At 42.0% G+C, this 25,496-nt stretch overlaps 1 protein-coding gene across 1 annotated transcript in view; it reads left to right on the top strand.

Annotated features, from left to right (window-relative positions):
- The window catches only part of MARCHF11 (membrane associated ring-CH-type finger 11), a 102,664-nt gene that overhangs the window by 57,322 nt on the left and 19,846 nt on the right, over positions 1-25,496 (top strand). Inside the window, exon 3 of the mRNA XM_042952930.1 lies at positions 21,524-21,716. Coding sequence (XP_042808864.1) covers positions 21,524-21,716 — 193 coding nt within the window. The remainder of the gene's footprint in view (positions 1-21,523; positions 21,717-25,496) is intronic.

A 25,496-nucleotide genomic window follows, 5' to 3' on the forward strand; every position in this document is an offset into this window, starting at 1 on the left:
TGGTGAGAGAGAATCCCAGGACCTGGGCACTGAAGTACAGTCAATTGGATTTCACAGAGCCAGATTCGGTTTGGTGGTTGCAAAGAGTCAGAAGGCATCGCGTGGTCAAAATGCTTCATTTCAGGACACTAACTTCAAGAAGACCATTCACTGACTTGATACGCTCAAACACAAAGAGGATGATTTTCCTTCGTTGCCTGCAGGGTCTCTTCTGACAGTCATTAGTAAGTACATGCATGTTCCAGAGGCTAGAATCATGCCACACTCAACTGTCCCCCTCTTTCCCCCGATGATGTGCAACCTCACAAGACGCATTTCAACCTGTGCTTACGAGAGCATTTAATTCTCAGAGACGCACATGCAAAACCAGTGTCAGCAAAATTGCTCATATTGAAATTGTCCTAGGAAAAAAAAAAATTCCCGAAGTCAGTAAGTCCTAGGTTTCAATTTCAACGTTCTCAAATTGTTATTTAAATCTTTTTATTCCTTCCTGCTTACCCAACGTACGAAACTCCTAGACCACGGGTAATGTACATGCCTCCTGAAAATACCTGTTTAGCAAAAAGTATTCTCCTTTCATGCTATTGCTTCTGTCCTGTCTTCTACGTTGCAGGGCTCTTGATTCAGATTTACTGATGAGTTCATTCTTTTCTCGTAAACCGATGAGGCCGTGACATCAAGCTGCACTTGACGGTGCTCCCCTGCTGGGGAGAGAGCCAGGCGCGCACAAAATGCCACTCAGGGACGCGAAGGAAGAGAATCTAAGTGCCTACTGGGTGCCAGTGTTATGACAGAAATGGACGCGTTAGGGAAGGAGAGGGCACTCGTTACAAAATAATGGTTTAAATTAGACTCCCAAATTTCATCTTAATAAGTAGATTGGCTAAATATTTCATTTTAAGTTATTCTTACTGCAAAATGCCCTTTGCAAAGTTCCACCCCGGCCTTCGTTAAAAATGTTACTGCAAAGTCAAGACTCATAATCCTATTCATGAACCTCACTGGTGACAGGAATGTATTCAGCGCAAAAGGCTGAATGTCGCAACAGCGTGAGCCATGGTGTGCAGTTAAATGCTACCGATGAATAGTAGCAACTAGAAAAGCTTGGTTGCTGGGTTTGGATTCCACAGCACAGGGATTCGTTTTGTTGTTGTTGTTGTTTTTATTGTTGTCTTATGCTTAAAACAACAATCCAAATAACCCAAGTAAATAGAATCTCAGGGAAGATATGGGAAATCATATTGTTATTTCATGTTCATATTAATAATTCAGGCAGGCATTTCTTCTTGTTTATAAAAGAAAGAATTGCAGGAGAGCCAGCCCCAGTATACCTGCCGGTAGGTTCTCTGCATCTACCGGTTGGGCAAAGCGGCAATTCTGGACGAAAAGGGGAGATTACAACTCCATCAAGAGCAAGGATGCTTTCCTGGGTGGTAAACAAGCTGGAAGTAAGAAAAAAAGGACGTGTTGAAAATAATGCACAAACATGATCAGTGCAAAAATGAAACCCAAAAAAACCTTTTTCAGATTTTAGACTCTTTCTATGCCTTTTTCTTTAGTTGTATAATCTCGGTTTTCATCTTAAAACCGAGGTTTCTGTTACTCTGTGAAAGAGTAAGACAGTGACCTTCCTTTGAAAATAAAAAAAATACTCCCTTGATGTAAGATGTTGGAATTAGGAAAATGGATTGTATTGCTAACCATTTCTCAGAGACAGCGTGGTGTTGAGATTCTAATAAGGTCATTCCTTAATTATGCCCCTTTTCATCCTCACTCAAATACCTGTATATTTTTTTAGTTGGAGAAGGTAGACTATGACCTAAAAAATGATATTTTATTTTATTTTATTTTATTTTATTTTATTTTATTTTATTTTATTTTATTTCATTTCATTTTATTTTTGAGAGAGAGAGAGAGAGAGCTGGGCCTGCACACTCAAGTGGGGACAGGCAGAGAGAGAGAGGGAGGGAGAGAATCGTAAGCAGGCCCCACACTGAGTGGAGCTGACATGGGCTCAGTCTCATGACCATGAGATCATGACCTGAACTGAAATCAAGAGTCACATGCTTAACTGAATGAGCCACCTAGGTGCCCCCATTTTTCTAAAATTCTATCTTTTGGGGGAGCCTGGCTGGTTCAGCGGGTAGAGCATGCGACTCTTTGATCTCAAGTTTGTAAGTTTGAGCCCTGTGTTGGATGTAGAGATTACTTAAAGATCAAATCTTTAAAAAAAATAAAATAAATAAAACTATATTTTTAAAAATGGAGCGCTAACAGCAGTGTATTTCTTTAGTATGCCTGGAAATATTCCAAATTTTAGTCATGCTTTTCATTTGAATGCTGGTTAACGTTAAACACAGTTGTTTCGTTGAAATGGTAAACTGGGGGCGCCTTGGTGGCTCAGTCCATTAAGTGTCCAACTCTTGGTTTGGGCTCAGGTCACGATCTCACAGCTTCATGGGTTCAAGCCCCATGTCGGGCTGTGCCGTGGTAGTGAGGAACCTGCTTGGGATTCTCTCTCTCTGTACCCTTCACTGACTTTCTCTGTCTCTGTCTCTCTCAAAATTAATACACTTAAAAAAAAAAAGAAAAAAGAAAAAAAGAAATGGTAAACTGTACGTTAGATATAACTTACTTCTTTTGGAACGGAGGTCTCAACTCCCCATCACCAAAAGAATAAGAAAGCATAGGATACCTTGAATATTGCCAATCCAATATACAAAGAGCTTTCTATAAATTATGTTAGGCTACTAATAATTTTAAGGAAAAAGAATATGTCTGCCAAAGATTTATTTTAAATATATCACATATTGCCAAGACTTTAGTTTACTAGGGGTGTCGGCCATGTCTGAGCAATTGCCTATCATGGATACCCTACCCGTCGTGCTTTCTGGTTATATCACTCTTCAATTCCTCAGCTTTTGATATGGAACGCATTATCTTCTTGTCAGACCTCAAGGAATACAGTAACTATTACTGCCTGGGCAGGAAATTAGAAATATAAAATCACACCATTTTCTGAGTCTGCTATTATTAATTGTGATAATAAATAAGGTCTGTACTAATAACAAAACAGATCTATAACTTTTGTTATGTTGGCCATTAACTAGCTGCGTGATCTTGGGTAGGTCACTTTACCTTTGGTCCCAGTTTATGTAAAATGGGAATTTGGACTAGATGGTTTCTATGTACTTTTTTCAAAACTCTAATATTCTTTAGTCCAAATACATATCCACTTTATATTATGTGGTTCTATTAAATTGTATTATAGTTGTGCACTTCATATACAAAGACGCGGTTCTTCACCTACGACTACAAGCCTGTATGTCAGTGAATTTTGAAAAATTCAAAAGTAGATGGGATGGATGGTCTTCTTCATTACGTCTGGTCCCCTTTGAGACCAGGGACACGATTGAATGATTCGTTTGTGCAAAACGATCTTACATATACTGAAACTGAACTATGTGATCTTGGGCTCAGTGTCCCAACCCAAAATTATCATTTTTGTCTTTTAAAGGAGGCCTTTAAAATTACGAACATTCTAAATTTTTCTAAACTAGTAACAAAATATATAAATAGGATATGCTCAGGTTTTCTTGAGAACCAGAAAGAAAATATATTCCCCAAATGGGACTTCACTGATAAGTCACTCTAGTGATCCTGGAAAAAGAGTAGTAGTTGCTGTGTTTAATCATTTGAGAAACCATCTCTGGGCTTGCTTTCTCTCAGAGCTCAGCTGGTGAGTTTCTGGGAGGTCCGCCCTCTTAACAGTTAATAGCTAGATGTCGTTCATTGAGTGCTTATGTTCCAAGGACACTGCTAAGTGTTTGTGTAAAACTTATCTCTTGTGCTGCTCACAGCATTCCCACAGGTTGCTGTTTTGCATTTGAGGAAACTGAGGCTCTGAAACAGCAAGCAGATTTCCCAGGTGCTGCAGAAAATGCAGTTAGGACTCTTTTTTTAAAAAACTGTTTATTGATTTTTGAGAGAGCACAGGCCGGGGAGGCGCAAAGACAGGGGCACAGAGGGTCTGGAGCGGGCTTCTCCCTGACAACAGTGAGCCCCCCCTGTGGGGCTTGAACTTACGAACCATGAGATCATCGTGACCTGAGCCGAAGTCAGAAGACACTCAACGGATTGAGCCACTCAGGTGCCCCAGCGGTTAGGACTCTGACTGAGGTCCATCGAGCTACACTGAGGCTGCACTAAGGCTTCTGACATTGACCGTCGGCAACAGCAGTCTGTGGACACAGACACACCGCCATGAACGCACACGTGTACTCACGCACACACACGACACAGAGGCTGTCTCCGGCAAGCTGTTCACCCAGAGCCCCGCTTCTGCGGCTGCCGGACAGACACAGCCCAGAGCACGCTTTTCTCACGAGCCTCAGCTCCCTGGAAGCACAGGGGCCTTGTTTTGTGTTGCCCGTTGTCCTGGCTTTTTCATGTCGGCGAGAGCTTTTTAATGTCAGACGTCACCGCCACCACGACGGCCACCTTGGTTGTGGACGTCTGTGCCGTGCTCGCTCGGGATCTCTTGCTTCGCAGCTCCTTCCTCCCCTTCCTTCTTTCCCCTCCTTCCTGTCCCAGGCTGCTGGGGCTTCTGCGAGGGAACAGGTCTGACCTTGCGTGCTCCTTTTCTCCACCTGGAGCCTGTCCTTTCCTGGGAACAGTTCGGCCACCAGTAGGTCCCCTTCCTCTACCCTGGCCGATGTTAAGAAAGGACCTTCCCGGTTCTGTACCCATCACTACAACCCTGTGCCTGCCCGCCCTCTCCTATTCTGTGCCCTAAAATGCCCAGATATAGGTTTTATTTCTTTTAGTGTGTGTTGGTGGGGGAGGGGGGGCCCTTTTAATGTTGCTGCAGCTATTTCATAATGTATTAATTATTTGGGGGTGCGAGTTGCCTTATTTTGCTGTTTGCAAAGCGTGCTCATCTCTGGGTGTGCACTCCTACTTTCACTTGCAAAACTTGTCAAAGAAGTTTCTTGAAGAATAAATTATCCTACACTAGGGACATAACCTCGGAAAAAGCAACAACATGGTAATATGATTTCCAAAAATATCAATAGTGCTTCCCTCAAGCCCTCTTATCTTCAAACCACTTCTTTCTTTCTTTTTTTTTTTCCCCCACTCTAAATCTCTTTCTGGGGAGGGAAAACTCTAGAAAATTTGCTTTCGCATCTTCTGTCAGATCAATCTTGTTCATCAGCAAAGCTGCTTAAAAGCCAGTTGAGCTGTCGTGAGGATAATTTCATCGTCATTCCTTCGGTGACACTCCTCATTCAGGAATGTTTTCCAGATGGAGTACAGGTGCGGTTCTGTATCACACCTCACCTGCGGCCAGGGCCCTGGCCGCGGTCGAGGGTCCTGGGGCAGGAGGCTTCTGCCGCCGTCATAAGGAACGGGCTGACCGTCCTGCAGCGGCAGGACCAGACTAAGAGTGACTGAGACTAAGAGCCAACATGGAAGGAGCAGATGGCCCATCTGGAAAGGGTGAGGTTGCAGGGTAAATCCCGGGTCCCCACAGCTGAGCTCCAGGAGCCCTGGACCGATTCTGGGGCCCATGTCCCATCAGCCAGCTCGGCAGCCTTGCCCCAGAGCCTTCTCGGCTTGTACCACTCTTGGCTTGTCCTTAAAATGAAGGGCCTCTGAGGAGCTGTCTGCCTCCTTCCAAATGTGCTTTTATGAGGACAGGTTCTAAATTGTGTATGTTCGGATCCGGCACAGGCTGAATTTGGCCCTCAATGGACGCATTTTTCTTCAGTGCTGACCATTCCTCTCAGAACTAGAGCTTTCCCCTCTACAACACAGTAATTTATTGTGTCAGGCAGTTTCCTCTACCTAAAGGTGACCTGATCCAGAATATTGGTGCCACCCTAATCTTTGTGGATGGCTTTCTTCCACTTCTCTTTAACTTTTTTTAATCCTTATTTATTTTTGAGAGACAGAGAGAGGGCGAATGGGGGAGGGCTGGAGAGAGAGGGAGACAAGGAATCTAAAGCAGGCTCCAGGCTCTGAGCTGTCAGCACAGAGCCTGATGTGGGGCTCAAACTCACGAACCGTAAGATCATGACCTGAGCCAAAGTCGGAAGCTTAGCTGACTGAGCCACCCAGGCGCCCCTTCCAATTCTTAATCAAAACCAGAAAAGGCCAACTGTTGCCACTAACCTGGGGGGTTACAGTGTATGGAGACACAATGCGGGATGGCTCTACAGCATTATGGATGTTATAGTGACCTTGGCAGTGGCCTTGGGTGAGGGTAGTTCAGTCTGTTTCTTTGTCCACCAATGCATCGACCACTGACTCATCCAACCTCCCTCCCTCCCTTCTCTCCCCTTCTTCCTTCCTTCTTTCCTTCCTTCCTTCCTTCCTTCCTTCCCTATCCATCTCTCCCATGCTATAAAGAAATCTTTCCTTAAGCAGCATGCCTTGCCCTCCTTCATCAGTGCTTTATTGAATCATCTCTCATTCACTTTAAAAGTAGCATGTAATGCTAATATATACATGTAGCTTCTTTCATGCAGAATCACAAAGACTTTGAACTTGTTTTTAACTAAGGCACCTCGGACACATGAGCACATTAGTCACCATCTGACAACATCCTCTCTGCACCGTTCCTCACACATTTTCTGGACGCAGCAACCATGTAATGGAGTTTGCTGGCTGATGAGATGACCCGTGGCATACCTTGGATGTCTCTGCTGTTAAGTTTCCCAGGAAACTAAGTGCAATTATCTTGAAAAGAATCCGGCTCTTTCCCCCTCATTTCTTTTCACATGCTTTCTGTTCAGAAGAGAATACAACTAGAACCCCAACAATCCAAACACGGCATCTATTTTCATCTTTTTTTTTAAAGTTGATTTATTTTTGAGAGAGAGAGAGAGAGAGAGTGCACATGCACGGGGCAGAGAGAGAGAGAGAGACAGAGAATCCCAAGCAAGCCCCACGCTGTCAGCACAGAGGCTGACGCCAGGCTTGAACTCACGAACTGTGAGATCAGATCATGACCTGAGCCAAGATCAAGAGTTGAACGCTCACTCAGGCGCCCCAACATCTATTTTGGTCTTAAGTGTGATAGACTAGAATAGGGTTTCACGAACTTGGCACTGTCAACATTTTGGGCCAGACACGTTTTTTGTTGGGGCGGCTGGCTTGCAGCCCATAGGATGTTGAGCAGCGTCTCTGATCTCTGTCCCCTAGACACGAGTAGGGCCAGTAATGACCAGCAGAAATGTCTCCGGACATTGTCAGATGACCCGTGCAGAGTGAGTGGGGGCAAAATCAGACCTCATTGAGAACCACCAGGCTGGAATCAGAAAGCTAAAATGGCTTTTGGGTCCTTTCATGCTGTCCAAACAAGTCAGTCACGTGAAGAGACAAAGCAAAAGCAAACCTCAGTTCTTGACCCAATTTCCTTGAGTTCTGCCAACAGGCCACCACGCGGCCAAGTGGCAAAGACTCAGACATCAGTAAGGTCCATCCTTGCCTGCAGAGAGCTCACAGAGAGGTTGGTTGGGGAAGAGACGTGTAAACAGGTCGTCATATACAACAGGACCACATGGGGAGAACACTGGTCGTGTCGCTGGATGTTATGTAGCCAAATCTCACTGACTACACTTTTCACTTTTCAGATAGCTTCTCTGGCATCCTAGACTCCCGGTCCCTTGATTGATTTATTTATTTATTTATTTATTTATTTATTTATTTATTTATAGTTTTATTTCTTTATTTGAGACAGAGAGAGCAAGCATGAGTGGGGGAGGGGCAGAAAAGATGCAGAGAGAGGATCCCAAGTAGGTTCTGCACTCTCAGCATAGAGCCCAACACGAGGCTGGACCGCCGAGCAGAAATCAAGAGTCGGACGCCTAATGGACTGAGCCACCCAAGCTATCCTCCGGGCCCTTTTTTTTAAAACGGCACCACAAGAGCGTCTCTTGCTCATTCTCCCTCCTTGGAGCCTTGCTGGAGTGGCTCCTTCTGGAAGGTTTTAGCTTAAACTTTCACATCTCTGAATTCCCCCTGCCGTTCACAGGCCAGCCTGTCTCTTCCAGGAAGCTGTTCTAGATTGTGTTGCTGTCTGTCTGTCTGTCAAGACTCCTCCTATGAAACCCAGAGTCTCTTCTGCACAACTTGTGGGCTCAATTACATGCTGTCTTTGTACAGTATGTCCTCCCCGCCCCCTGCTTGCCAGGCATCGGTCTAATCACTCAAGAGGTTGTGGGCTACTTGAAGGTGGAGATCAGATGTCATACTGGATTATTCACATTAATGGCAAAGGAAGTCACCATTGGACTGCCGTTGGCTCGCAAAACTCGGTGTGGGAGGAGAACTCAAAACCATGAGGAAAGGCCAGTGAAGGAGAAGATGAAATTAAAGCAGACCTAAAGCCAGAGAATGACAGGCATTTGGTCTTCTGTCTGGCGCCTTCTTTTCCACCTAGTGACTTCTGCTGATGCTTTAAAACCCCAGAGCGCACACTACCTCCTCCTCTATGCTTGCTGTGGCTTCTGATTATGAAGTGTATCTCTGCTATGCATTTTGATAGCGTCATTGCAAAGATGCGATTGCTGGGGTGTCCCCTGCAGTCGCTGGTGGGGAGTCCGAATTCCTCACCCGGCAGTCAAGTGTTCAGGGCAGGGGCGAGCGCATCTCGTGGCAGTGTCCTGTCCAGCACTCTGCCTGGCCCACCACACGGTGGCTTCTCAATCGCAATGTAAATGAATGGCCTAAAGTTTACGCAGAGGGAAGATATCTCTTGAGTGAGGAAAAGCTTCTTCTTTATTATTCCTATAAAACCCTTATTCGTGAGAAAACTATGGGTCAGTGAGGAATTCCTGGAGCTGGTGGGAAGGCCTTTGCTTTATTAAAGTATTGCTGAAAGTAAAGAATAAATATGAGAAGATATCATAGCTCTTCCTTCCCCCCTTTGCCCCCTTAATGAGTTGCCAGATCTCACTTAAGAGAGTTCTTGTTTGCGGAAAGGACTTCTTTGTGCTCAAGCAAAGTGACATGCTCACCGTGGCAGGATGTCGGGAAATGGGACATGGTTTAGGGTGAAACTGGGAGCGGGGCAGGGCAGCCTTGTTCAGACACACTGCTGACCATTCTTCCGTCAGACTTCTTCTAGAAGCATCTAGAAGCAGATGGCTCAGGGATTTCCCTTTCTCAGAGAAGTTGTCAATTAGGGCTCTTTTGTCTTTGGAATGATAATTATAGCTGAAGGAGGACTGGTTATGTGCCCCGTGTATACAGTGTGTGTGTGTATATGTTATGTAGTGCATGTACGTGTGTGTATGTTGTGTGTGTATGTGTGCATTATCATTTAATCCTCACCACAACCTTTGAGATAGTTACCAGGATCTCAATTTAAATGAGGAAAAAAAGGTTCTTGTCCAAAGTCCCACAGCAAAGAAGTGGAAATGTCGGAGCCGGTGTTCGAATCTGACCTCAGAGTCCAAACTCTTTATCTGGTGTGCACCTTTCTAGGAATTGAAAAGCTGAGAAGAGTGAATTCAGGTAAATGGCCTTCTTAGGGGTCCCCTCTCTGTTGGGTTGCACTAGAAATTATATTTAATTAAAAAATTAAACACATTTCAAGGATAAAACATTTGTAAACGATAGCACACACCAACCAAGCAAGTAATTGCTGAAAAGATTTCACTCGGTTTGCTATTTTAAGGATTTCTTGAGGGCTTAAAAAATAGTTTTCTTGAGAGGCATAGCTTACATACCATAAAAATCATCCATTTTTTTGGTGCACAATTCAATAATTTTTAGTAAGTATATTGGCTTGTGCAACCATCACCACATACCAATTTTAGATCATTTCCATTACCCCCCAAATATTTCTCACGTTTTTAAGGACAAAAACCCTAAGTACATATGGAGAGAAGATGGAGGGGTAAGAAAAAAGGTGTGAACGCAAGTTATATAATAAAAAGGCATATTTGAGGGAATTGTAGAGTAGAAGTAAGACTTCTAATTGATCTAATTGAAATTTCATTTTAAAAATGAGGATGAGAAGGGTCGAGAGTTGGGGAGCCGGAGTGAGGGGGCGAAACACCAAGAGTCTGGTTTTCTAATTCTCATCCCGCAATTACCGCAATGCAAAGAATGATCCGTGAATGGATGGGTTCCGCTTGGTCTCTTGCTATTGAAAAAAGCTATCCCAGTACTTCGTGGTTCTTTTGCTCATGATTTTGTAGTTGGAAAGGGTTCAGCTGGGTGATTCGTCTGTGATCCCTGTGGTATCCGCTGAGGTTCTGGGGCTGGAGAAGCCACATCCCAGATCACCTGTCATTCACGTGCCTAATGCCCCTGTACTCCTTGGGCTTTTCCTCACGGCTTGAGATTCTTACGGCATGGCGGTCTTGAGGGAGCCACACTTCTTCAGAAAAAAGCTGCGAAGGCAGTTAAAATCTGTGCGTGGAATTGACATAGGGTCACTTCTGCCATATTCTGTTGGCTAAAGCATCCGTTACTCGAAGGAGTGGAGAAATTGATGCTCCTTCTTGATAAGGGTTGGCAAGGCCACATGGCAGGAGAGCGTGTGGGATGGGATGTATCGTGTCCCTCTTTGGGAAACACCAGAAGCAAGAGCAGAAGTAGGCAGGTAAACCTCTCTGAGTCATCTTGTCATAAGACGTGGCTCTTTCTTGTCATTACCTAATAGCCATTGCCTTATAGGATAAAGTTCAAACTGCATCGCCAATTCTGGAAGCCCCTTCCAAGCTGGCTCCCACACCACTTGCCCACATGGGTTCTACTCTTCAGCAACAATGAAACCCCCACTATTTGCCAGCTCCTCTGCGCATGCTTCTTCTTGTCTGCCTGTCCCGTCTCTCCCCACGTCTTCACCATACTCTCCGCTGAGCAGACTCTTCTTACCCGTGTGTTCACACTCAGCTCACCTTTTGCCCTTCGTGCTTCTTTTTAATGCTTAGATAGTGTTTCTCATAGCAAGAGGATTTTTCCTCAGTCCACTAACTCCTGTAAGGTCTGCCATGTACCAGGCAGCTGGTGAGTGTATGTTGAAGGGTTCCATTTATACACATCAGAAATTTAAAGAGGGTGCAGTTCTGTGCACACCTTTATGTCTGACCACCAGAATATACAGTGTTCGGGTGACATGAGCTCAATTATTTAAAATGGAAAGATGGCTGCTTTCCGTGAAAATTCTGCTTCAGAATCAAGGTTGAACACAGCAACAATGCACTGAAAGTTTAAATAAGCTTTAGCAAAGGTAGCTCTCAACTCTTTGTGGAGATGACACGTAAATATGGTCATGACCACCTACTAATTACTTAGATAGAAATATCCTCGGGAACCTGTATTTAAACATAATTAATATCAAATATTGAGAAGAGTAATGAACTGAAAATGCATTATATACAGACACACTGTTAATTCATGTGGGAGCAAAATCTAGTTACTAAGACTGACTCTTTTAGAAAGTTGGCTCTTGGAACAGATTTCCCTGATTTGAAATAATGGATAGCACCAGCTTTTGTCACAGAAAGAATTAATACAGAGAGGGGGAAGGCAGTATAATTTCTCGAACCCTGAAGAGCTAGAGTGTATTTTTATCTTAACTTTCGGACTGTTTAAGTGTGGATTCACAAGACTTTTGGCAATTATGAAAATCTATAGCTGACGAAACAACTGAACAAGAGGTAACACTGAGAGATGAGATAGGGAATAGTTCTGGAAGAATTAAGGGGGGGGGTAGGGAGAATCAATATGCTTTTTCTTAAGTGAGATCTAGAATCTGGCATTTCTCGTGTGGACTCTGTGCCCTATAGTTGCTCAATTAATGCTTGTTAGTTCAAAGATTGTTCCTTCTGTTAACAGTCATTTGAGAGATTTTCTCAGACTACACCTTCCAAATAAGGATACTCAGCTCCTATAAGAAAACTTTTTACACCTTCTACTCCTTTGATCTACCATCGTCCTGTGACTCTAGAGACAGCCAGGTAGGCTATTCTTCGGGACTTCGTGTCCTAGCCCAAGATTTGGCATCGAGATAAAGGACAGCTTTTATTACCAAGGTTTTTCTGGACACACATTTCTTTAGAAGGACCACCTCACTCATGTAGTTAGTATCCTGGTCCCTGGACATTCACAGATGCCCCTCCCATGTAGTGTCCCTCCCCACTCCACATCTTTGGGCTCTGCTAATTCTGCTTCTCACTTAGTAACCAAACTTTTACTTTAGATTAATTTCCTTCCCCCCTAGAACTAAGTTTTCAAACTTGGCAGGCTCTCTGGTCACTTTGGCCTACCTCTGGATCTGGGGTCCCTTTTAATTCATATGGGAGCAAAATCTAGTTACTAAGACCAACTCTTTTAGACAGTTGGTACTTGGCCTTGGACCAGGTTCACCTTGTCCCAATTCATCCAGGACTTGATTCTCCTGGCCCTGAAGTCAAAGCTCAGCCTCGCCTATTCATATGTCTAGCACAACTGAGCCCAATTGCTGTGAGGAAAGCTGAGAAGAATCTCCTTACCAGAGTCAAGTCTTAAAGGCCACCTTCTCCCAGGGGCTTTCTTCTGGGGGACGAAAATTTCTCTCCTTCTTCATTTCATCTTAGGACACAGACAGAGTCCTTGACAGTCCATTCTGGGAACCCCCAAGGTGGCCCTCACCTTGAGGTTCTCAGTTTCTTCTCCCTGAGCCTCAAACCATATCGAGTACATCTCTGTAGTCCTGGTACATGGCTTGTCAAACCTCTTGGGATTTCCAGGTTTCTGGAAGAAAAAACTTTCATTGGTGGTCTGAGCCCTATACCATAGCACGAAGCCCTCACAACATGCCCTGGTACACATGGGGACCTGCCCACCCACTTCTCGGCTTTCCTGTTGGTCACATGATCTACTTCGAAGCATTTGAATTAAACCAAATGATGCTCTGTGGTCAAGACACAGCACCCTGCAGAATATGCATTACCGCCAGCTCTGGGAGTGGCACTAAAGACTATTCCCTACAAGAAAGTGAGTCCAGAGAGTTTTCTGCCAAATTCTTGTGGAAACTGCAACCCATGATTTGGAGATTTGTTTTTCTTTTTTAATCACTGTGAGTTAAAAGTAGATTGATAATATCAACGGATTGGTGTTCATTTTAAATTCTAGAGCAGCGGCCTCTTTTTTTGAAAATGTAAACAATAACAAGAAACCTTTGTGCTTTGGATACTATTTTTCTTCCCCTTTAACTGTAGAACCTAAATTTAGGGAGAATAATTATCTGAACAATAGTGAGTCTTCATGAAAGCCATTTCTTTAAGTCCTCTTTATTTCAGCAGTGACTTGTAGATTATCTTTTAAACATTTTAGTCTTAAGTAATTTATGATTTATGGTATTTTTAATGTAGCGCTATTTTTTGTAATTTTATTTTCCAACTTTTTGCTGGAGTATTTAATACAATTGATCTTTGTTTATTGACCTTGTATTTTGAGGCTTTGCGAAATTAACTTCCTAATTCTGTTAGGTTTTCTTGTGGATTTTCTAGGATTTTCTACATAGATCATCATATCATCTACAAATAGAAACCTTTTTTTTTTTTTCTTAACTTATTCCATTGACAAGGATGTCTATCTAGTTCACTAGTGCATAGGAGTAATAAGGGTGGACATCTCTGCCCAGTTCCTGATCTTGGGGGGGGAAAGCATTCTTTCTTTTCCTCCACCATTAAGTATGATCCTAGCTTTAAGTCTTGTACATGCCCTTTACAGGTTAAGTTTTCTTTCTTTCCTAGTTTTCATCATGAATGGGTGTTTGTCATGTAACTTTGTGCATCTTTTGGTAAGATCTGTTTCTTTTTTCTTTGCTTTTTTGTTTGTTTGTTAGTATTGTTAATTACATTGATTGACATTTTGTTATATCAATCTTTCATCCCTAGGATAAACCCCGCTCACTCATGATGCATTATTCTTTTTATATACTACTGGATTTGCTAGTATTTTGTAGAGGATTATGTTTTCGTTTATGCTCATAGGGAATATTAGTCTAGAATTTTTTTATATGCATATTTTTCTTTTTGGGGTTTTGGTATCAGGGTCTTGCATGACCTCATAAAATATCTTGGGAAATGTTCTGTCTTCTTTTGTCGTCTGATAGAGTATATGTAACTTTGATATTACTTTTTTCGAAATGTCTGATAAAATTTCCCAGTAAAACCATCTGGTCCATGAGGTGTTTGTTCATTTGTGGAAGTCTTTTAATTATAAGTACAATTATTTTGTAAAGGGTTATTCGTACATTCTATTTCTTCTTGAGTCAATTTTGGTAAGTTATGTTTTGCAAATAACTTATCTATTTCATCTCTATTATTGAATTAATTGGCATAAGATGGTTTATGATATGTTCTTATGACTCTTTTTATCTCTAGGATCAGTCATGTTATATTCCCAATTTTATTTCTTAATTAGCCTTGCTAGAGTTCTGTCCGTTTTTGTTAACGATTTTAAAGAAGCAGCTCCATGTTTTCCTATTTATTTTCTCTAAGTTGTTTAGATTTCGCTTTTCTCAAAGAACAATTTTTCACCTTTCTCAGGCAAAGCAAATTCTCTTCTGCCTGATTATCATTTCAGCTCTGATAAGTTTATGAGGATGCTTTTCTAGCAGAGAAGACCCACACCGAAGCATGAAATCACGTTTAATATGCAGCTTGTAAATACAACCCTACAAAGAAGGGGCATATAACTAACTGAATGTCGTATCCGCATGTCAGGTTGATTACACATAGAGATGTTTTCTACCAGCATTTCAAATCCCAACTTATAGTGGCTCAATTTAAATACCATCTAAAGATGATTGAAAATAGGTTTTAGCTAAATTCACTTTTCTGAAGAGGACATTTCTTAAGAACAGGTTCTCCCTGCTGTGACACTGGTAAGTGATCCCACCTGTCATACTGCATGCTATAAATCATCATACTACAAATCTATTAGCTTATGATTCATATCTGGCCTGCCTTTTAAAAACAAAGGTGAAACAGTTTTAGAATGAAGGATTTAATGCACACTCAATGAACCTACTTTCCTTGAGTTCAATTTCATTCCCTCTGAGCATGTGTTATTTTCGGGGAGGAAATTGGGTTCTAAATTGAGAAGGTGCATTAACTATTTCAGACAACGGAATGACAGGTACATCTTTCTAAATAGCTTCCTGGAGGCCTGATGGAGCGTATGCCTTTCTCCAGTTCTTATCTTACTGGCTGGAAGTGACTGATACCAGGAGACGACTTGCTCTTACCTTGGCTTGGGCTCCCGTCACTTCTTTAAAGAAAATTCCCAGCTTTTTCTTTCATCCTTTTTTCTCTGAAGGAAGTTATAAATCTGTGCTAATCAGTTAGACTTCATTGGGAAAGGCAACCATTTTGCCATGGTTTCACAGCAGTCTGTGGTAATTATTGGGGTAGTTATTTAATTTTCCGGGAAGAATGCCACACAGACATGGACCCTCACACACAACGATACCCAGTTCCGGGCCATGTACGTTGTCTGTGTCTTTTTAGGACTGGTGGGCCTTTCTTGGTGCATCTCTGAACAGCCATGTATAATGAGAATATTAAATAATTTCCAATGTGTATTTATTTATTTCCTTTCAAACTTCATTAAAATAAAAGCGATACATCTCCTTGAGGTTGTCTTCTTTATGTTAGCATTCAGTTAACAAACTGCAAATTTCAGACTCAAGAAGTATTGAATGCCATTTAGAAAGTGATCGGTGATATTTCGTTGGGACTCTGCTGTGCTGAACTGCTTTTCGCATATGTTGACTTTTCCCTAACTGTAGAGGTATAATTTTTATAGAGGTATAGTTATGCCCAGTTTGTTTTCACTTTGAAATATAGGATGTGTCAGTTGATGCAGGTGGAGAGAAGGGCATTTTAGAAAGAACTTGGGCTTTGGAAACAGATCACAGTTTAAATTCTCACTTCTCTACTCATTGGTGGCTTGGCCAGAGCTGGAACTTTATCTTGGAGCAAGACTAGAATGGAGGTGCAGAGAATATCATTGTGACAGTCAGATAGACGATGGAAACTGAAGCCAGGACACCATGTAGTGAAGCATTTCCTGGGTCTGTAGAGCTGTTTGGTGAGTATCAGGGGGGATGAGACTGAGCCTCTGCCTTCATGAAACTTGCAGTCTGTGGACAACAGGGAGATAATCACCTGGGATCCAAGAGAGAAATTCACACCACACAGAAGTAGAAACAGTGGATTATGGGGTCCAGACGGGGGAATCTGCACGAGAGGCGGGGACGGCTTTTTAGAAGAGGTGGCATTAAAGCCAGTTAAGGATGGGTGAGAGATTTCAGCCCGTGAGGAAGGGGAGAAGGGCATGGCATGCTGAAAAAGGAACAATGCTCAAAGGCAGAGAGAGACCAAAATAAAAAGTAAGTACATGCATTTGGGACAATACAGGCAGGCAGATTAAGCAGAATTGAGGAACGTACACATCCCTCCCTCTTTCTTCTTTCCTTCCTTCTTTCTTCCATTTTTCCCTTCCCCCTTCCCTCCTTCCCTTCCTTCCTCCTCATTTCCTTCTTTCCCCCTTCCTTCCCTCTCTTCCTCATCATATCCCTCTATCCCTTCCTTTCATCCTTCCTGCAACGGCTATATGCCAAGGACTCGGAATATGTGCTGAGCCATATGCGTAGCCTTCCTTCCTGGGACTCCTTTCATTAGGAATGTAGACTTGGGGCTGCCACGGGGGACTAAGGCATGACTCACGGCTAGCAGTCCAGCTGGAGAGCTATTTCAGGAGACCATAGAAGACAGACTTGAAGCTGTTACCAGGAAAATTGTGCTGTCACTGCAAAAACAGGGTGTGAGCCGTTAACTGTCATCAGAGCGTAGTAGAATTATCGTATGGTACAGGTGACCCTTGGACAACACAGCTTGGAACGGCGTGAGTCCACTTATACACGGATTTTTTTTTTTTTTTTGGATAAATGCAGTACCCTACTGCAAATCTGTTATTTTCTCTTCCTTATGATTTTCTTAACATTTTTTTCCCTCTAGCTCACTTTGTTACAAGAACGCAGCATGTAACTCACAAAGTATGAGTCAGTCGACTGTTTATGTCATTGCTAAGGTTTCCTATCAACAGTGGGCCATTAGTAGTTAAGTTTGGGGGGATTCAGAAGTTATACATGGGTTTCCTGCTGGAGAGGGGGTTGGTTCCCCTAACCCCCGTGTTGTTCATGGGTCAGGTCTATAAGAGAGTGAACCTAGGAGCCAGACTGCCTGGGTTTATATGGCAGCCTTAGCCCTTAGTAGGTGTATCACCTTGGGTGAATTGTTTGACTTCTCTCTGCCTCAGGTTCCTCATCTTTAAAATGGAGATCGTAATAGTACGTTCCTCACAGAGTTGTTGTAGGAATTAAATGAGTCAATATGCATAACCTCCTAGAAAAGTGCCTGGGACATACTGGCCCTATATAACCATAGACTATGTTTATTAAATCACTTCTAGTACACTGCATGAGGATGAACTTTCAAAAGAGGAACCGCTCGGTCCCACTTTTGCTAGAAACAATACATCCAATAGTTTGTGTAGAAGTGAGAGCATCTTTTCAGGAAGATAAAAGTCAAACATATTCCAATATTATGGAAAGAAATAAATCATAGCAATTCTGGAGAGTCAATCTGCTCATTGTTATAGTACTTACCTTTCCAAACTTGGGAAGAAATGTAAATAAACACGCATATTACATATGCTTACATATTAAGTTTTAGAGGTGAAAAGTATGTTCAGCAGTTGACAAATACTGTTCAAATATCAGAAATGTCTTACAGTCTGAAATCCAAGCCTGGGATACCATTGGGATAGCCTCGAGAGACTCATCCTCTATTTTTATTGTCTAAGCTAATGGTCCATTAACACAGCTTCTTGAGGCTAAGCCCGTTAGATAATGTGTGCCTTCTAGGGCAAAGACGCCAGGTGGGTGTTTCCTAGTGGTGGAAAGCAACATTATTTTTCCTGGGGGAAGAATGTGAACAATCCCACTTTTTTGCATAATGGTAACAATAATAAGAACATTATATAACGGGCAAAGAAATTGCCAAGATGACATCAGCGTTCAAAGGGAAAATCCCCATGTTCATAATCAGTTTAATGATTTTGGTTTCAATACTGGCTTGCCCTCATTAGCTATTCAGATAAATGGTGCTAATTTTAAGGATCATCAGTATATGAAGAACATCGACGCCTTTCAGACTCATTGGCATATTTGCATCAGCGGACTGATATAAAGCCAAAAATTTCAGGAAGCTTTTTATAGCGTTTGAGCAGTGTTTCCTTCTTTAGAAATAAACTTCCAAAGTCTCAACATTATTTCTGACCTTATTTCTTATCTCCACAACACAAAATAATTTCTATGATAATAATAAATAAGCATCTCAGGGTATGAGAACTGAGAGTTATGCTCTTTTTTTTTCCCCTGGCTTTCTGGATGTAATTTTAAACACCTTCATTTCAAACTGCCAGGTATTTGAATTTTAAACCATTTTCAATTTGGTGTCACCAAACAAGTATGCAACATCAATGGTTCTTATTCCTGGTAAGTCTGTCCATTCACTCATTCTCCTTCCCTGCCAGGAAGTAGTTAAGCTTCATGTGTCAGAAGATTCCCAACACAGGGCTCCTGGGTGGCTCATTCAGTTAGGTGTCAGACTATTGATCTCAGCTCAGGTCTTGTTCTTGGGGTCATGGGTTCAAGCTCTGCATTGGGCTCTGGGCTGGGTGTGAAGTCTACTTAAAAAAAAAAAAGCTGCCCAACCCGGAGTGGCCTCTCAGCCCTCTCAGTCTTGCTGACTCTCAGATGTGAACCACCACAACTTCTTGTGTCCCAGGAAACACTTCAGCTTCATCCGTCCCTCCTGATCAGTTCACCCAAATCTAAGTGGTTAGTAGGACCTCACCACATCTGCCTATGACCACCATGTTTCGCTAAATTGCCACGCGGGCAGTCTTGGACCAATTAACTACTAAGCCTGATTGAAGCTCAATATAATGAATTGTACAATATTGAGCTGTCTAAATTTAATTCCGCTAAAATTACGGAATGAATCTGGAACATAAAGGATTCCTGAAAAAGGAAAATAGGTATCAGTAAAGACCACTTTTGATAAATCCTTCTTACTTACCGCTCGCTGCTTACCCAAGACTCCAGTGAATCTGGCTTATGTATTTTGGAACATATTGTTCACCATATGAAAATCATACACACGCGCACACACGCACACACACACACACATACCACTTGTGTTCCTTTGCCTCGTGGATTTAAAAGCATGCTTTGTTCTCATCTATCTGACATGATTAATAAATTGATAGAACACCATAATGCACAGAGATGTGATAGCAGCCATCTGGGATGGATGTTGGTTGGAAGTTATTTTCTCCTTAGCTTCCCGTGTTGTGGTATTTAAGGCAAAACTTTAACGAGCACCAAAACTAAACTAAGACAACAACTAATACTTCACACCTGTTTGGTGACGCCAAATTAAAAAAAAAAAATTCAGTGTTTATGTATTTATTTTTGAAAGAGAGAGAGCACGAGATGGAGAGAGGCAAAGAGAGAAGGAGAGAGAATCCCAAGTAGCCTCTGCATTGTTAGCACAGAGCCCGATGTGAGGCTCTAATCCACGAACTGTGAGATCATGACCCGAGCTGAAACTAAGAGTCAGACGCTCAATGGACTAAGCCGCCCAGGTGCTGCTAAAATGGCTTTAAATTCAATTGCCTGGCAGTTTAAAATTACATCAGGAAGCCAGAAAAAAACAAAACAAAACAATAGCTTCGAATACATGCTTGAAGTAAATTGATTCATTTGTAATGATAAAATCATATTGACTAATTTAATTATTATTCATCCAGAATTGTAAAGCAAAAGCCAGTTTTTGATAATCAAATCTGCATCTTAAAATCATTAGAAATACGTTTCTTATGGAATTCCACAGAATGGTCATTTGGTTATAAAATTTTTAAAGGAAGGGGCGCCTGGGTGGCTCAGTCGGTTAAGCGTCCGACTTTGGCTCAGGTCATGATCTCATGGTTCGTGAGTTCAAGCCCCACGTCAGGCTCTGTGCTGACAGCTCAGAGCCTGGAGCCTGCTCCGGATTCTGTGTCTCCCTCTCTCTCTGCTCTTCCCCTGCTCACATGCTGTCTCCATCTTAAAAATAAATAAAGATTAAAATAAAATAAATAAAAGAAAATAAAATATTTAAAAGAAAAATAAATGACCCTAGAGAATTAAATGTTTCATATGCATTTTTGTATTTAATCTTTAATAAATGTAGAGTTTAATAATATCTATGAATATGCAAGGTAAAAATGCATATTTGAATATAATATATAAATTATTTATGACGAGAGACAGAAGCAATGAGGGAGAAGAGGGAGTCATGGGTAGTGACAAACTTACCATTTGGGATCCACATATTCAGACTTAAGGTAAGTAAAGAGTTTAAGGAAATATCGGATTCACCCAGTGGATGCCGGTTGTTCAAGCTCATTTGTTTTTAAAGCTTATTTAAACTGTTTAGGAATTCTTCTGACAAGCCATATGTTGCAACAGCCAGAGCCCTTTCACACAGAATAAAATTGTGCAGGTTGTTTTGAGTTTCATTGTTTACTGACAAACCATAATAGCAATCCTAGTCTTGTTTCTGTCTCAATTATGCAAAAGGGAGAACATGACTAATTAATCCTTTCAAGTTGATAACACTCTTGAAAGACTTTTGATCATTTGGACTGTAAAATCCTCACAAATACTGATACTTAGGATACCAAATTATTCTCCCCATTGACTAGTGTGGTACTTACACGGTTTGTGAATTTCAAAGATATTCCATTTGTTTACCAATTCGAAATCTTGACAAAAAATGGCTTCACAGATCACTCACTAGATAATTAAAATTCAGTAATATCTGACTATATGAAATGTACCAGTAACAGATAATGTACAATTTTATAGTTCTTTTAGAATTCTAGTGTATTACTTTAATGACTTTTGCATTGATGTTCTTATGTAACTTATGTATTTGTTTCTTACATTTTTTTTTTTTTTGCAAAAGCAAGAGACAGTTCCCCTTTTTTTGCAGTAGCCAAATGTGCTAAAAAGCAAAATAAGTTTCCAAATAGAGGAGACTTCAACGCATATCTTCGGAGTATATTTAATTTTGTGCATGCATGAAAGATAATAATGTGATCCCAGGTACTAAATATTCCTCAGCCATTCACTCGCAGTACTGTTATCTGGAATAAAACTAGATTAAATGTGCAGAGTGGTGAATTACTGAAAATAATGAAGCTAAGGCAATTCATTAATCTTTATCTGCTTGTCTATTTTTTATAGCCGGGATGAAATGGAAAAATTCATTTGGGGGCTGATCAGATCGAAAAGCGTCTAACATTATGAAAAGAAACATGGGGCTGAAAATGTTTTTTTTTTTTCCTTTTTGAATTGAACACAGCACCTTTTTCTTACATGCCTCTGTTTTTCTTTTAGTGGCAAAGCATTTCTATAACACTGGTTGAGAAAGTTCAGATGATTGCTGTAATCCTAGGATCCCTGTTCTTAATAGCAAGTATGACCTGGCTCCTCTGGTCTGCCTTCAGCCCCTATGCAGTGTGGCAGAGGAAGGACATCCTTTTTCAAATCTGCTATGGAATGTATGGTTTTATGGATCTAGTGTGCATAGGTAAGACCATGCCGTTGAACATTAACAAACTGTCAGTAATCCATTTCTTACAGCTGTTTTACTTTCACCAGTGGGATCTGGGGTAGAACGTTGTGGCTCACGGGATCTCGGGTCTCCAGGTACTTAACTGTCTGGGGTGTCACGATCGGGCCGCTTTCCTCAAAAAGCATAGCGTCTATATACCCAAGTTGCAAAAAATTTAACAGAGTAATGCCCGTTTGAAGTGACTTGTTTTGCAAGGTAAAGGAAGGAAGAGTGGAAGAAATTATTGGGGGGGGAGCAAAATAAGGTCATTTATTTCTATGGCATGAGAGCAAATCAGCCCCCTTTCACCAAGCTGGGAAGGCATTGACTGGTGACGGTGGTGGTCTGTGCATTTGGGGAGAGGAGGGACAGACCCCTGGTGGTCCTACCACGTGGTCAAGTGACTCAGGTGCCTCGAGGGCACAAAGTACTCCTGGGCGGGATGGGGGCTGGGGGTCAGTTTCTCCTATCACCTGTGCCTCTTTGTTTTGCTTAATACATTCAGTGGCTTAGAAGAGAAAAAGGAGCAAACATTTTGGCTTAAACAGATCCCTACGAAAAAAAAAGGTTATTTGCACGTTCCTCTTGACTGATCTGCTGTTTCCCCAATACCAAGAGAAAGTGGAAGGCAATTCATGCAGCAGTTATGTGGCGTGTAATTATGCAGTTATCACACTGGCGCTGTGATGGTGTCTGGTTGGCAGTGGGGGGCGGGCACATGGAGGGGCCACGCGGTCTCGAGGGGACTGTCCCTGCTCTGATGTGGTTGCAGCTCGGTGGGGCGTAAAAAGAGCTGAGAGAGGCAGCCGTGGTTTAGAGCAATGGTCCTACCGCGGCTTCTTAAGAAGTGCACATTCTCAGGCTCCACCTCACCTGCCAAATCTGAAATTTCAGGATTGGGGCCCCCCCGGCCGCCTGTGCATCACAAGTCCCCTGGGATTCTGAGGCACGGCGAAGCTTGGGGGATGCCGGTTGCAGGGAATGGTGCAATTTGGGGTCCAGTGACTCGGTTTCCAATCGTGGCCTCCGCGGGGACTAATCAACTCTCTCTCTCCGTGTCCTGGATGGAAATAATAATCCCTAGCACACAGGCCCAAATCAAGGAAATCATGATTAGAACCAATTAGGTTATTAATTGGAAGTTACAGATTAAAGGTATTTGAATAAGTCACAAACATTAAAGCAACTCAAATCATGCACGTTAATGCCTGTGCTCACCAGAGCCTTAATTTCACTAGCAGTTTAAATATCTTCAGTCACTTTTTCTAAAAGAACCCTATACATTTTAAAATAGGATTAGCCAGAATTTCCTCTCTTCCTCCTTCCTCCCTTGTCACTAGCACAAGACTAATAGGAAAGAAAATGATCAAATTGCAGGCCAGGAAGGGAAAAAGGAGGTGTGGGGGGGAAATGTCATGAATAATATGTAAACTGAGCAGATGTTGCCTGAATAATGGAGCTAATGACGTGTATGAACAATTTGCATTAAATGTGATAATGCACTTGTAAGCATTTGGAAATGCTAAATCTCTATACAAATATAATCTCTAGGGTATTGCTCTAAATAAAAAAGAGTCACAAAACTGTTCTACAAATTCCTTAATAAATTCAGAGATAGATAGTATTTATTTTTTTTCACCATAAATGTTATAAAATGTGGTATTCCGCTGATACGAAAAGGAGAGATGAAAAACAAAGAAACCATTAGGCTTCCAGTCGAACGTGGAGGGAAAAAGTCCCATTGGCTTTGATATCATTACAGCACTAAAAAACGAACGTATATTTATACATCCTGGTTAGGAAATCATTATCCTGGCTTTCCTTTCTTCTTTTTTTTTAATGTTTATTTACTATTAGGAGACAGAGAGAGAGAGGGCATAAGCTGGGGAGAGGAAAGAGAGACAGACAGACAGACAGACAGAATCTGAAGCAGGCTTCAAGCTCTGAGCTGTCAGCACAGAGCCCAATGCGGGGCTGGACCCCACAAACCATATGAGATCATGTTCTGAACCAACGTAGGATGCTTAACTGACAGAATCATGCACCCCCATTATCCTGGTTTTCAAAGCTTGCATTTAGTACCAAGTTACCTTATCTTAAATTTTGATTGCTAATGCCAGTTTCTTAATCAAAATTATTAAATTTTGGTTTTAAACGCATAGGCCTTTGGACTAATGATTTTTGGTAGAATATGGACATATGTGGGCTTTCCTTTTGAAATCTGGGTATTTGCCCATTTAATGAAGACAAGTTTCTTAGGCACACAAACCAATCAACATTTTCCTGGCTTACACTTTGGAGAGTGCATTTTTATTGAAGTTTTAAATAATGACAATAACCTATCATTGCATTCTAACTCATTAAATCCAAATATCACCCTTGCGGGATTTATTTGTATATTTAAAAAAATTTTTTTTTAACGTTTATTTATTTTTGAGACAGAGAGAGACAGAGCATGAACGGGGGAGGGTCAGAGAGAGGGCGACACAGAATCTGAAGCAGGCTCCAGGCTCCGAGCTGTCAGCACAGAGCCCGACGCAGGGCTCGAACTCACGGACCGCGAGATCATGACCTGAGCCGAAGCCGGACGCTTAACCGACTGAGCCACCCAGGCGCCCCAGGATTTATTTGTATTTTTTGAAAAATGTCAAAGAATTCAGGTTGAACAACCTTGTTCGTTTTCAGAGAGTATCTTATTTTTTTTCCTCAAGAAATTGGGAAACGACTATAGCCAAGTTAGCAAATACACACGCAGGTTGTCAATAGCCAACTGGATCATAGCCAATAATAGCTGGGCAAATTAATTCAAGGGTCTGTTAATTGCATGTAGATGGTAACAAAGTAGGTTACATTGATTACGCCTCCAATCCCCCTGACTGCAGGAGTCTAAGGGTGAAAGCAGGTTACCCTCTGAGCCCAGTTTGCTCAGGTCAATAAATATTTATTGAGAACCTTCTTTGTGTCAGACACAGTGCTCAGTGCTGGGAATACAAATCCGAGTGGGTCATTTTCCCACCCCCCGGAGCTCCCAGCCACACAAGAGGACAGGCATGTCAGTAGGTAATTAGAATCTGGTGGAATGTGCACAGTTCTGGAAGCAGGCACAGGAGGTGGGCAAAGCCGGGAGACATGACTGCTGGGATGTTGTATGCAAGGAGGGGGTGGTTCCAGGCAGATTTCACGGGGAGGTGACAGCCAAGCAGGCTGATGGATGAGTACATGCATGGCAAGTGGGGAGATGGCCCCTTGTCACTGGTGGAGGAGGTAAGATTGGCTCCCCTTTCGGAGGGCGTTAAAGTACTTGGGAACATTCCCACATTCCTGTTTGCCCAAGCTTTTCAAACTTGTTTATACCTCAGTGAGAAGGAACAGGCTGGCAGCTTCATAAATCTTCTGTTTAAAAAAAAAAATAATTCGGAAAATACGTAGATTATTCCTGAATCAACAAATGTTATAATCCAGCCAGTGTTTGTAATGCTTAGGAAGAGGTTGTTGTTGGATTGTTCAATAGAAATGTAAAGATGTGTAGAAAATGTATTTACTCAGGGAAATTCGTTAACTTCTTTCTACACATAGTGGGTTTGGTTTTTGCTTTTATTCATGATTAATTGATACATTTCCTGCTTTCCCGAGATTCAGTTTTTTCTTGCTATTAAAGTTTTGAATTCTCCCTGGGTTCTAGGTGCCATTGTCATTTCAATGCCTGGATTAGGGCTGTCCAGTAGAACTCACTGCAGTGTATCTGTTGTCCAGGAC

This window comes from Panthera leo, chromosome A1 (genome assembly GCF_018350215.1).
Source record: "Panthera leo isolate Ple1 chromosome A1, P.leo_Ple1_pat1.1, whole genome shotgun sequence".
Lineage (NCBI taxonomy): Eukaryota > Metazoa > Chordata > Mammalia > Carnivora > Felidae > Panthera > Panthera leo.